Raw genomic sequence first — 14,932 nt, forward strand, 5'->3', positions numbered from 1 at the left:
TTCATATCAGACTGGTTGAAAGAGTTCAGAGAGAGAGAAAGAGAAAGGGATGAATGGAGTGTAGTTGGAGAGCTGGCGCTGTCGGTTCAGTTTAAAACACTTATGTAACCCTGAACATGATGGAGAGAACGAGGCAGAGAAAATCCTTTTGTTTATAGCATGTCAGCTGCATCGAACAGCTATCTTAGTATCTCTGCTTACTGTCCTAAAAAGCCTCCTTCAAAGGCTAACATGAAACTCAGCAGCATGGAAGAAAAGAAATGAAACTTCAGGACCACGGACAGCTCCCAAACCTGGACAGTGGATAAATCTTGTATTATGACGCTCTTATGCCGCCTGTTGTTCAGGCTACAGACTTTGAGCCCTGTGTTTTCAGCAAGTCATAAAACTGGAATTAGCCGCACATTGTGGAATGTCAAGGAATTTTGCATACATAAATCAAGCGTAACAATTTACATCAAAGTGTGCCGCAAGCCTCCTTTTAAGTGATGTTCCTGGCCGTTGGATTGCCCCCTGGAAGCTGGCTGTAGTACAAGTCAAAAACCCTGCTTCCTCTGTGTTAATAAACAAGACGTGAGCTCAAATAATAATAATAATAATAATAATAATAATAATAATAAAAATTACACTTGCAATAAATAATTAAAATGTCCCAAAAGAGATTTTGGTAAATTAAGGCACTGGTTATTATACTGATATAGGATCAGATGTTTATTTTTGTAAACAGCATGTTTAAGCCAGTAATTTAATGCTATAAAAACGGGGTGTGTCATCATGATTGACAGTTGTGATTGACAGCTTCTCTAAGCAGACCGATCTCCACATCGATTTCCTGTAACGAGAGCATATATGTGTTTCCCAGTGATGGGTTGCAGCTGGAAGGGCATCCACAGTGTAAAACATGTGCTGGATAAGTTGGCGGTTCATTCTGCTGTGGCGACCCATGATTAATAAAGGGACTAAGCTGAAAAGAAAATGAATGAATGAATTTTCGTTTTACTGTATGATTAACCAAGCAAAAGATCAATCAGATATTGTTTTTAAATATGGCTAATATTTTTATTTATTTATGAATTCATTGTTTCTTTTCTTATTTTAATAAAAAATGATTATTGTTAATGTTGTCTCTTGCCAAATGCAAAGTCATCAAAAATCAGCATCTGTCTTTACACCAGTATTTATGAAACTTTCCACAACCCAGCTTAAGTGTTCCCAAACTTTTAGTGGGCACTGTATAAGTCCCAACGAGTAACTGAATATTCCACATATATTCAGACATATTTTGAAGTCTTTTTGATAGTAAAACACAATTAACAACACACAATCAACACACAAGCTCAAGGAAAAAATGCTTTTTGTGTTTACAGTTTTTTTTAAACAATTCTAAGCCTCAAAGTTCAAAGTTAGTATCTCATGTACATGTAGTTTTTGATGAATGTACTAACTCAAAACTGCAAAGCAATAAACACAATCTCAACACAAATCTGCGCTGACTGAAATTTATTTCTACTTTTGTCTTTGAGTCTTTTGCATAAACAAACTTGTGATTGTAACACTAAATAAATCATTGCAATAATAAGAAGCCACAAACAAAATCTGTGACTGAGATTGAAACGTTTAGATAAATGATGTGACAGAAGACGGAGAAAATATAGGAAGAATGAATTAGTTGACATAGAAAACGAGATGGATGACGGCCGGGCAACGGAGGGGGAGGAGAAGGGAGAACAGAATGCACCCGTCTCCGTGTGATCTCACGTGCCCCGTGAATAAAAACCTTGGGAAAAGCAATTAAACACACAACAAGGATACATGACTGCAGCAAGTCACATTGATGATAATGGATTATCTGGATAATCAATGTGCCCATAGCAGGGCTACTCATGAATTAATCACAACCAACAAGCGAAAGCAAACAGAAACAGGCTAGTTTTACTAATGTCTCCCGCTGCCTAGCAACGCCTCAGCCACAATGTGCACATCAGCACTTCGCCATCACTCAACACCCGAGCCAAACGTATCTGATTATAGAAGACACGTAAAGAGATGCACATAGCAAATGTGATACTCATGCTATATAAAAGGATAGCTTCCCAAGGGGCATCTTGATGTCAAAATGATATAAAAACAAATCGAAAATTCAATCAATTAGATGTCAAATGTTGATGTCTATTTGACATCCACACATTGATGTTATTTTGACCACCAAAATAATGACACAAAACGTATTATAATATAAGAAAAGTTGTATTGATCTGAACACTTCAGTTCCAAATTATACATTTACACTGGGTTTTGCATCCCTACAATGCATATACACAACCTAGATTTCAAAAATTACCAACAATGCAGTCAAAAAACCTAAATATTTAATTACAGAATTGTTTTTTTTTTTTTTGATGCCAATGTTAGATGTCAATTAGATGGTTTTTTGACATTGGGGTAGTCAAATAACCTCAAACTGATTCATGTTTATTAATTTATCTTATTTACATTTATTATATGTTTTTGACGTTTTCTTGGTGTTGTTTTGACATCTAGGTGCAAGCTGGGTTATTATAAATGATGACATAAAATAACTTTGAAAATCCTGTCAAAAATGCTAATCAATTTGATGTCAAATGTTGACGTCTATTTGACATCCACATTTTAATCACCATTTTAATCACCAAAATAATGACACAAAAAGTTTTATAATATAAAAAAAGTGTTATTTCACTGAATGCTTCACTTACAAAATATACATTTATGCAGAATTTTGTATCCCTACAATGCATGTAAACTAGCCAAAATGTCAAAATGACATTTAATAATGGCATCATAAATCAATTACAGAATGAAACGGTTACTAAAGCAACCCTCGTCTCCACTGATAATAAAGGTCCCCGATAATATATGTTTTGACATCTAGGTGCCAGCTGGGTTATTATCAATAGTGGCATAAAATACCATTGAAAAATTATGTCAAAAATGTTAATCAATTTGATGTCAAATGTTGACGTCTATTTAACATCCACACATTGATGTCATTTTTACTACCAAAATAAAGCACTCAAATTATTATAATATGAGAAAAGTTTTATTTATTTGATCTCTTCAATTCCAAATTATAAATTTACTGTGGATTTTATAATTCTACAATGCATGTAAGCTAGCTAGATGTCAAAATGATGAACAGTGGCGTTAAAAAAAACAGTCCTGTACAGACATGTTTTTTAAGCTAAAATTAAATGTCAATTGGATTTTTTTTTACATAAGGTAGGGAGTCAACTGACATCAAACTGATTAGCATTATGGCTTGTTTTTTGCTGTTGTTTTGACATCAAGGTGCCAGCTAGGTTACTATCAATAATGACATAAAATTACATACAAAGTCATGTTGACGCATATTTGACATCCACACATTGATGTCATTTTGACCACCGAAATAATTTCACAAAAAGTTATAATATTAAAAAAATATTTATCTAAATGTTTCAATTTAAAATTATACATTTAAACAACAATTCGTATCCCTACAATGCATGCAATCTAGCTTGATGTCAAAATGACATCAAATTGACATCTAAAAATGGTGTCAAAAATCAATTACTTACAGAACAGTCCTGTGATCGAGTTTGACGTGTTTTTTTTACGCCAATTTCAGATGTTATTTTTTGACATCAGAGTAGTCAACTGACATCAAATTAATTAGCATTTTTGACATGTTTCTGCTTTGTTTTTTTTTGTTTTTTTAAAACCCTGAAATAAGAGAAACTCTGGGTTTTCCATTTCAAAAATGGCAGGTTTGTTAAACTCGAGAAAGCAGGGAAGGTCAAACCTGTTTCTGAAAGAGAAGTAACTTTAACTCAGTCAGTTACTGTGGTAACCTACTCTGTAAACCTAACCTGGTCAGGAGCAGGTTTTATTCTCTAAACTCTGAGTTCCTGTCGGTCTCCTCCCTCTTTTTAAAGACGTATTTCTCGCCTTAGTTCTCCACGTTTCATGGCTCCAAACGCGAGTTCAGCTGGAGAAAGAAATGGTGATCTTTTTTTTTAAAGATGTTGCCATAGTCACTTGTAATATCTGCGCTCCATTAATAATGCCTTTTTATAGTCGCGGTGTGCTCGCTTAACTCTGAGGTGGTCTACTTAAAGTTGATTGACCCAAGTCATATTCGCTATTCTGAAACACGAAAACTCAAGAGTTTTTAATCTCTCTGTAAATCAACTCAGAGTTCAAGTTGGTTGAACCTCCTTACTGAAAAAGGCCCCAGATTTATTTATTTTTTTTGCAAATGAGTGAAAGTTTGATTTTGGGACCAGATGATGAGTCTTGAAATGCAAGCATTTGGACTACAGCAAGTGAAACAGTTTATTACTAGATGAGCAATGGACTCTGGAGGGAGAAAAGAAAAAGAATTTGATTGACAACAGAGGCAATTGACATGGCATAGTATGCACAGACAAGTGCAAGGACGGTAGATGGAGCAAGTTAAAGAAGTGATAGTTCTCCCTCTCTCTCATCCCCTTTACTGCTGTCACCACAGCAACATGCCTGGAGGGGACACAAGAGAGGCGGCATCCCTGGCAAAAACAACAGAGGAGGGGAGCAGGGACTGAAAAAGGAAGAACACAGGAATGAAAGAAAGTAGGAAAGAAAGTCGGAGAGTGAAAGAGGGGTGTTAGGAATGTCAATAGGCCAACACAGAGGAAGAGAGACAGAGGATAGGCCAATTAGTCATATATCACTGGTTCATTGTAAATGCATGAAGTATGAAGTGCACATTCAATTTATGTTTGATGGTAATAATGTTCAGTGAAGTTCAAATGTATAATATATGTATAGTATGCCCACATATGAGCATCTATTAATGACCTCACTGCCTAGTCAATCAAAATCTATACCATGTGAGGCCTTCATTACCCTCCTCTAATTATTTTTTCAATGAATGCTTCTTAGTATTCCTTAGTCTATATTCACTATAAACAAAGTAACAATGTAAATATTCTAAAACATTGAGTATGTTTACATGGACATCAATAATCCGAATTTAATGTCATAATGACAATACTCTGATTAAGAGTCTACCATGTAAGCAATTTTTGATTAATCTAATCTGAAATTAAAGTCAGATTAACTAAACATAAGTCATAATCAAACTAAACAAAATCATATTTTGACATGTGGAGTATGCCGATTTTAGACGGATGATTGAATTGCAGTACGGACACATATAAACACCTTAAAATATTCCAGTCATGTAGGACTTTTTGTCACGTTTTGCGACAGGATATTTCATCGACATACAGCTGCTTGACACTATTTGCGGCACCTATCAAGTCAGTAAAGGACCACAGACACGCACACCATGAAATGCAGAGTTTTTTTTCCCATATGGCGTGCAGTATCAAATTCCATTAAAACAACACTCTTCCAGCAGTTCCTCGCATCAACAACATATGAAATGAATGAAAGGAACATTCAAAACTAACTCATGTAAATGCCTTAATCATATTATTGTCTTATTCATATTAAGGCAAATACTGTAATTCGATTACTGATGTCCATGTTAACATAGTCATTATCTGTTTTCTAATTCAATTTGCATAGGGTCTTTAGAGACACAATACAATATTTTCATAAGATGCAACATTAGTAACAGATCTGATGAGTTACATGCAGTTTCGCAATGTGGCAATGTCTGATACACAGGGACTACGTTTCATGGACATCAGTTATCTAATTATTTGCCCTAATCTGAAGACAATAATATGATTGAGGCGTTTACATGAGTTTTTTTTATTTTTTATTTTCCTTTCATGATCCCGTTTTATATGTTATAGCACATGATTCGAATAACATGATTGCGTTACTACGCTATTCACATTTCCTCCAGGGTATATCCTGTTACAAAGTGAGGTAAAATGTACATGCCGATAATAGTTTGATTAAGTTGTTTACATGTCTGTACTGCACTTTAATAATGCGATCAAAATCAGCATACTCCACGTCCTAATTGGATTTCTGTTTAGTTCGATTATGACTTTAGTTGGATTAGAGTCATCAAAAATCGGGCCCAATTGGGTAAGAGGTAGAATTGGGATTAGGCTAGATAACCCTCGAAACTAAGATTTTTCAGGACCACACTCGAAACCAAGGGGTAAGAAAATGTCCTAGAATATACCATCTACAATGGCAGTATTATTAATAGTTATTAATACACTCACAACCGCGTTCAGGTTTTACCATCATGCTTATTTAAAAAACAAAAAGCTCAAATTAAAAAAAAGCTAAATTTTGTTATAATCCGGAACAATAACTCCTGTGTAGCAATCCCACAACATTCTGACATTCAATGATACTCGAATCCCCTGTCAGGAAAGTCTAGGGGCTGGAAATTACCTTTTTACAGTGTCTGGTATAACATTAATGCTGTTTTTGTGTATTTACAAAAACAAATATGGCCAGGATGTTAATGCACAGTAAAAAACTTACAAAAACAAAATTGGGATTGGGCCTTGCTGTTTACATGGTAGAATTTTAATCAGAAAATTGTCTTAATTGTATTAAAATCGGATCATTGGTGTCCATGTAAACATACTTACTAAAATGATGTTTTACTCATATAATCCGGAACAATAACTCCTAAAGCCGTTAAAAACTAAAGCCGTGCTCTCTTTCCACTATCTAGTGAATTATGTCTGTGTCTGCCTTTTTAAGTGGCCTTCTGAATAATTTATATTCATTCATTACTTCATATCAATCTACTGTAATTTCAATTGACATTTCCCAAAATCTAATGTGAAATGGTGATTGAGTGTAAAAGAAAAAGGATAGCAGCATATGAGGTGGCAACCCATTTTACCTCACAGGTCAGCTCGAGGACACTGACTGGAAACCCCATGATAATAATGTTTAAATAATGGATGGTGTTCATACATGTGTGTAGATTATAGCTGACACTTGTTTTTTTAAATGTTAATTTTAATCAGTTTATATTTTATATAATATATTTACTGTTAGGCGACACGGTGGCCTCAGTGGTTAGCACTGTTGCCTCACAGCAAAACGGTCACTGGTTCAAGTCCCGGCTAGGCCAGGTGGCATTTCTGTCAGCGTTTGCATGTTCTCCCCATGTTTGTATGGGTTTACTATGGGTGGTCCGGTTTCCCCAACAATCCAAAGACATGCGCTATAGGTGAATTGAATAAATTAAATTGCCCTTAGAGTATGAGTGTGTGTGTGTGAATGAGTGTGTATGGGTGTTTTCCAGTACTGGGTTGCAGCTCGAAGGGCATCCGTTGCATAAAACATATGCTGTAATAGTTGCCGTTTCATTCCACTGAAAGAGAGGCTAAACTGAAGAAAAATGAATGAATGAATGTTATATAGATGAAAGCAAACAAAATAATAAGCTTAGAGTTTCAGTTTTCTTTACTATCATAAAATATCAATGTAAGCAAAAAATAGCAAGTCATAAAGCCAAACAGAATACATTACAGATGGGTTGGCATAATGTTCATGACAAAACTGCATGATACAGAGTGTTCTCTGACACCTGGCCGCAAGCTATTTACGTCAACATCTAAATGAGTGAGTGGTTTCGGACACAGTGGAATATTGGACACTTCATGTACTGAACACTCACAGCTTTAATTACATGGCAGAGGCGGTTTGTGAATGGCTGCTGTACTACTGTAGCTTGCAATCAATTGTAAGACAGGGACAGAGATTATGCAGATGGAAACTGAAGAGATTCAGAAAAAATCACCAGAGAGAAGTCTGTCATTACCAGAATACTGATGTGTTGATTAAAATTGATGGTTAATCAATCGAACAATCAATACTGGATAAACTGATCTAAGAGTTAATTAACAAGCAGAATTTTTTTAATCTTTAATCACTAACCACTTATATTCTTCTAGCATTAACTATTCCGTTAAACGCTTTCTTAACTCATACATATGATCTACTATGTTCTTGTTCTCAATGACATAATTTTGTAATACAAACACACACACATATATATATAGGCTAAGTGTGTGAGAAAGAGATCTGAAACTTCTGCCAAGTCAAATAGTTTTTTTTATTATTATTATTTAAAAATTTTGTACACTGTAAAAAATTGTATGATCGATTAGTCCTGCCAGAAAATGTTTTAGGTCATTGTAACTTATTAAACTAAGTTAATAATGTACCAACTTAATTTTCCAAGTTATGCAAGCTGCTTTAAGTCAGTTTAACATAATATAAGTTCAATAGACTCATAAAGGTAATTTGATTCAGCTTAAATATTTAAGGCAAGCAGGATTTTTTTTACAGTCTAAAAAATGCTAAAAAATGTTTTGAACCAACATAGGAACTAATTCAGCACAAACAAACTGCTTTTTCAAAGATTTCTCCCTTTTATAATTTTAGAAGTAATTATTTTCCACTGACCCACATTTCAAATCCTCACACTAAAAATGCACTGTGGAAGAAAAGCTCCAAAAGAGCACAAAATAAATCCACAATATACAAAAATAGCTCTAGCAAAACATGCTTGAACATGACAGCATTATTTACGTTGGCTAAACCATTAGAAATAAGCCTAAGCATGACTTATTAAGATGAGGATGAGGAGGCGGTGGGGGCGTGGCCATTGCTCCGGCAACCGCATCCTGTCAATCATATACTGTGGCGGGAGCAGAAAACGAGTGTCAGTGAGGACGCGTATGATTGCCTTACTTTTCCCATTACTGTTTGACAGCGTCTGCTTTCGGACAAAACCCAAAGTAAACGAATAAAGGGATCTAACAAAAGCTCACAGAAGTTCAGTGACCGCAAAATATGGCCGTGTGAGTTGACAGAACAGTGTTTTACACTTGCTGAGTCTCTTTTTTTTTCTTCGGTCGACGCCAGTCACCTAACCAAAGAGACACCTGCCGCTGATTTAGTTGGTAATTTCAACCGTTCTTCGACAGTTTACCATTCAATTTTCTTCTCTTGCAAAGGATTTTGTCTCACAAAGGAATTATTCAGTAACTTGTCTCTGTGAATTCCTACAGACCTGCTCAGGATGCCTTGGATGAGAGTCTCTCTGCCATGGAGTTGCATTCGGGAAAGCGCGAAGCTCTGTGACTGAACAAACTAGCCGTACTGCGGCACGGCTTCGCGAAATAAACGCTTTGCGACTGTCTGTCCGCTTGCTGAGTCGCAGGAATGTTGTAAAAAGCGCTAGGTTTGCGTGGGACTGGGGGACTGAGAGTCGAAGAAGGCGAAGAGACCACAGCAGGTGCACGTGAACGCAGGAATATTATAATGGCTCTCGCGGCGGTTTCTCTCTACCTCCTCGCGCTCGCCTGGACGAACTTGCGCCCGGTCCACGGGAACAACCGTCACGCCGTGTATTGGAACAGCTCAAACATCCAGTAAGTGGGCTCACAAGTTTATAAACCGCGGGTTTGGGTAGATTTAGGTCCCGTGTGACGGTTAAAAAGGGAGAAATGACAGGTGCATTTCATGAATACATGTCCGGGTCACCGAAAAAATTCAGAAACAAACTCGATTTTTCAGTTCTAAGGGTATTTGAGCACAATTGAGATGTGCATAATGTGCCACAGTTTTTATTTTCGTGTCACATTTTCACAGCGTAATCAAGTTTTTTCGTCTTACCACACTTGTAAGTATTGTTCCTAAATAATATTGATAATAATTATAATGATGTGTTTATATTGATTTTACGGTGATGCATAACCCGGACATTTTCTTGACAGGTTTCATGCGATTTACTGGAGAGTTTTGATTTAAGGGACAATTATCTGATCACGTGCTGTACATTTCGACTGGTGCGCTGAGGAAGTTGATGAAGTGGCTCCTGATTGAGACATGTTTGCTTCAGCTCCAGCCTGATTTATTTCTTTTACTATCACAGGACTTGATTGTGTGCATTGTGTGCTGACAGGTGATAATTCACATTACCTGACAGCTGAGACTACATCGCCAAATAATCTGAGGAAAATCAGTATGGTGTGCTTTTCTTCACTTTTTTTTTATCTCGCCATAGATGTTTCCCTCCCCTCCTGCCCTGATCTCTTGTCTAGAAAAGCTTCTACGCTTTCAGTTTAATTTCTTTTGTCTGTAATTACAAGAACTGTAGTGGTGATGAATGAGAAGTCCCGTGCCTTTAGTGTTATTATCTTAAGATTAATCACATTTATCTCTCCTGTGATAAAAGGGAGGGCGAGCAGCTCCTCCCTTTCCCCCCCCTCATGTCTATTTGTATTCATCTCATCCACTTATCTCCTGGCTGTATTCTGCTCTTCTCTCGTCTTCTGTATCACTTTCAGTGGTCCTTTTAAGCAGTATTTCCCTCTTTCATCTTGCTATTGATATGCATTACTGTATGTGATGGAAATATGAGAAATATTTAAACCGGGGGTCAGAGAATATGTGGCATGAATGTCAGCGAGCATTGCACTCAAAACATGGCTTTAGCATTACTGAAAAGCCTCTGGAGCAAACCATGGGCCCAACAAGCACCAGCTGCAGCAGCAATTAAGTGTGTGAATCTGTGTGTGTGTATGTGTGGGTGTTTGTGTGTATAGAAAAGATGAGAAGAGAGCCTCATTAATACCCAGGTCCTCATTATCTTAACCGCAGCATCTTCAAAGTGCACAGCAGTCACACGTTTCTCTGGTTGTCACATTCTGTTTATGCTGTTATCTATTACCTTTAATTATCCTTTGTGTTTGAACGCAAGTTTTAGTTAGATGTCCACTTATGTATGATTCTCCATATTCATAAAGCAAGAAAAAAAGTAGGTTGTATAGAATCACTTAATGAAATTGTTTTGTTAAAGTGGTTTTGTTAATTAGGTTCAGTTCAGAAGGGTTGTGGTTGGATGTCAGGTGAGAATGAAATGAGATATCTGAGACTTGGCAGGAGCCAATCTTTTTGGATTGTTACAGCGCTATTAATGAGAACTTGGTGTTTTTGTGGTTATAAAGGGTTTTAAGAGTTTACAGGACACCATTACAAGGTTAGGTTTATACAACTTTGTTGTTAGCTCAAAATGGAAAATCTTTCATTAATCTGGCCTGGTCATTTGCACAACCACTAAAAACACACATTTTTGAAAAGTGGATGCTTCCAAAGAGGTTGTTTTTGGAAGTTATACCACAATTACCTTCATGTAATTATTTTGAAGACAGTGAGATACTGTTTGTTTATAATGTGTTCAATTTATAGGCATATTTGAGGAGGAGTGGTGGGTCAAAGTAGGCACTTGAGAACATATTAAATAACATATTGTTCTAGTAAATGTCATGTTTTTCGATATTACTTGAGTCTTGATTTTTTTACTTAAGTAAAAAAATAGTAATGAGGGTTTTCTTGCAAGAAAGTTTAGTTACAGAAATAGGTTAGTCTCATAACCACACTGACAATTCTTCAATAAAGTTAAAAGATTTGAGATTAGAGTATACTTTGCCATATAATTTGTAAGTGTTTTAAGGACTGTGACTGTGGGAGAATTCAGAAGAGCTCAAAGGAACAAGAAAATGTATAATTTATAACTAAATAAAATGTAATTTAATAGAATTATTAATATGATGAAGACAATAGTGTTATTTTACAATTGCCTTTTTTAGTCCTTAGTCCTATTAAGATTATATCAGTTTGTTTTTTTTATTTTGTTCAGTCATTCCCCTCTAGAATTATCCTAAATTAAGGATTTTTTTCCAAATAAAGAAATTAAAGCAGTCTATTTAATTTGTAGTTATTTCGCTATATATAGCAGAAAAATTTAACATCCCAGTGTCAAAATTTTTTAATATCGTGCAGCCCTAATTCCCGCACTCAACCCATTCATGTCAGTTTTTTAAATATGTAAATCGTTTTTTGGAGACTCTAAAAGGATCATTTAAATCAGTGAGTTGTTGACTTGTGAGCAGATGTCAATGTAGTTCACAAATTAATTGTCTAGTGGAATTTGTAAACCAATTTAACTGATACAATTCAGCCTAATCTTGAAAAAAATCAAAACACAATTTAACTTCCGAGGAGGTGATGAATTATCCCCTTAGAAATAACCATTTAGTTAGCTTCATTCAAGAAATTTAGCGAAGTAAAAGTAAAAATTTCCTACATTAAAATACTGAGATATAGTACAGATACTTAAAACATATACTTAAGTACTGCAGTGAAGTAAACTATTTTAAAATACTTAAGTTACTGTCCAGCATTGTGCGTGAGTGTCTGACAACCAAAGTAGTAGTGGTGGTCTAGTGACTCTCAACCACATTCCTGGAGGCACACCAGACCTGCATGTTTTGGATGTCTCCTTTGTCTGTCACACCTGTTTCAGGTCTTCCAGTCTCTGCTAATGAGCTGATGATCTGAATCAGGTGTGTTTGTTTAAGGAGACATAGGATGCGTTTGAAATCGCATACTTCCATAATATATCTAGTACGCTAGAATCAGTATGCGAGCCGAGTAGTATGTCTGAATTCATAGAATTCAAAAATCAGTATGTGAGAAGTACCCAGACGACTTACTACTTCCGGCGAGATTTTACGTTATTCCATGATGCAGCACGAGATAATTCAAGAATGGAAGTAAAGCAATTGACGCGGGTAGGTCAGTTCCATTCATACTGTATAGAATGTACCTTTCTAACTGCAGAGTATTTTTCTAAATTGTAATGTAGTACCTACTGAGTTCTAGGTGGTTTTGGATGCAGCCATGGAAAATGTGCAGAGAAGGTGGTCCTCCACCAGAGAAATACTGTTTACAGTACTGTATGCAAACATTTGTGTATCTTTACATAGTGACATTGCCAACTACAGGTCTGGCATGCATAATACAACATTTGAACAGATTTTCATGGCTCTGTATGAATGAAGATAATTTTGACAATGTTGAATCTACAAAAAATGGTCTAGCACACAAAAGAGAAGCATTTAGCACACTGTTGTCTTTCAGACACACTTTAAGAGTTGTGTATGATCAGAACTCGGTTGTCAGGGCATTCTTACCTGCATGTCTCTGTTAGTACAGAGTCTATTTCTACTCCCACACTGGGAGAAGATCTGTAAAATAATGCGTAAACTGACCCAGATTGCAGGTAGCCGAGGAACTCTCTGAGGCCATACGGCATGAATACTGATCCCAGATCAGTCCTGAGAGGCTTAAAGCTTCAGGCCACACACTACTCAGAAGCGCATGCAGGCATGGTACAAACTGGAGCAACAATCTCCCAACCAACCGGTTCCCAAGAGTCCCTCAAGGGCATGAGAATGTTTATGGCCCAGTGGGTTGTCACAGTTCTAGGTGAGACCCTCTTTTTGCTCTACCTGTGCGCCTAACGCTTGGTCCAGCCGAGTTAGCTGTAGAACCGGGAGAGCGCTTCATGTTGGCCAACGCAAGCAATGCTCACTTGAGCTCCGCATCCCACTGCTCATATCGTCGAGACAGATAAAAGCGCAGACTGATAAAAGCTCTTTCATGAATGCGGCGAGAAAACCTTGCTCACGGAGTCTGTTTGAAATTCCACTGTAAAGTCAAGTGAATAGAGGATCATCAATCATGTGAGATGATGTGTCTGGGGAAAATGCCAAATCTGGAAAGTCAGAAAGACACGACTCCCGGTGTAATACGACAGATATTCGCATGGAGTGCTTCAGATGTGTATAAACAACCAAAACGAACATGTAGGGGGTGTTGATTCGGATGGCGAGGATGAGTCAGTAGCACACGGCTGGGCTTTGATTGCATCTGCACGGCCCCATTAGGAGGCAACGCTCTCAGCTTCTGCTGGCACTGGCACTGCAACCCAAGCTCATTACAGCTGTCCCGGCTAATGGAACACACTCACACACAAAGTCATTTAGTTGTGTTCTGTCCAACGCGCAAACAAAGTCCCTCGCAAACAAGCATGCATACTAATACACTTTATGCAGATCAAACTGACCTGTAAGGCGAATGAGAAAAGCATTCATGCACGGAAATGTCAGGAAAAATCCAACCTTTTTAGACACACACACATTAAATCATTGCTGCTCTCAGGTTCTCTGCTAATTAGTGAAGTTTGATGTGGAACATGTGTAGCTGAGCAAGGTGGCCGTGGGGTACATTTCCTGTGGCGACGTGGCCTCTTGCACCCTGCACCAGGTTGGTGTCATGGCCCAGAATCAGAGCAGGGCCCTTTAATTGGTCAGCCTCTGTCAACATGATGATAACAAACGAGAGACCTGCTCTCAGAGCTCTAGGCTAGACAGGCTTATGTAAGGGGAGATTTACCTTAGACGAAAGACCCAATGAAATGTAATGTGTGCTGTGATAGAACGAACATACAGGCTGCTACACAATGTGACCTTTAAAAAGCAGGGTCAAATGAATTCGAAACTTGTTGTAGTGAACTTATTCTCGCCTGTGGTGTGTTGCTAAATTAAAATTTTCTTCCAGTAATTGTTTACCCCTGGAGTGACTGTGAGACCTGATGACTTGATTGTTTCAGCTAAACCAGTTGCTCTAATAAAGGTCTGAGTGTATAAAAGTGAGGTGGAATTATGTCTGTAATATCCATATTTTAAAAGTTTTAAAGTCTGCGTGAAATTGAAGTTGCTGAAGTAGTTTTTTTCCTGTTTTTTGCACATCATTACCTTTTAGCAAACTAACGATAAACTAACGGGGCATGGTTAAGATTATTGTGGCTGAAGCTGTCCAACTGACATCTACAGAGAAGGTCATTGGAAGCAAATCACCATTTTGATGATTTGATTGAAGATTACCAATATTTCCAGAGATTAACTTGCATGGCTTATTTATTCATATAAACCAGAGATGGCCAAATTAGGGCCCGCGGGACAAAGTTGGCCGTTTGTATCCTTTGATTTGGCCTGCCAGAGGGAAAATGATTGGGAAGGGTTTAACAAAGCCTTTAACGGAGAGAATCTCATTTCTATTTTAT

General features: G+C 37.1%; 1 protein-coding gene across 6 annotated transcripts in view; it reads left to right on the forward strand.

Annotated features, from left to right (window-relative positions):
- The first annotated feature begins 8,660 nt into the window (after positions 1 to 8,660).
- The window catches only part of efna3a (ephrin-A3a), a 195,945-nt gene continuing 189,673 nt past the window's right edge, over positions 8,661 to 14,932 (forward strand). For 3 of the 6 annotated variants that reach the window (XR_015516474.1, XR_015516475.1, XM_087295403.1), the window contains exons 1-2: positions 8,661 to 8,921; positions 9,030 to 9,392. Coding sequence is in view for 2 of the 6 variants with exons in the window: in XM_087295403.1 (XP_087151529.1) it covers positions 9,283 to 9,392 (110 nt within the window). In the remaining 4 variants the exon portion in view is untranslated. Of the gene's footprint in view, positions 9,393 to 14,932 lie in introns of all 6 variants that reach the window. The other 3 variants (XR_015516472.1, XR_015516473.1, XM_087295402.1) reach the window with 1 other exon arrangement.

The sequence above is a fragment of the Danio rerio genome, chromosome 19 (assembly GCF_052040795.2).
Source record: "Danio rerio strain M-AB ecotype USA chromosome 19, GRCz13ab, whole genome shotgun sequence".
Classification (NCBI taxonomy): domain Eukaryota; kingdom Metazoa; phylum Chordata; class Actinopteri; order Cypriniformes; family Danionidae; genus Danio; species Danio rerio.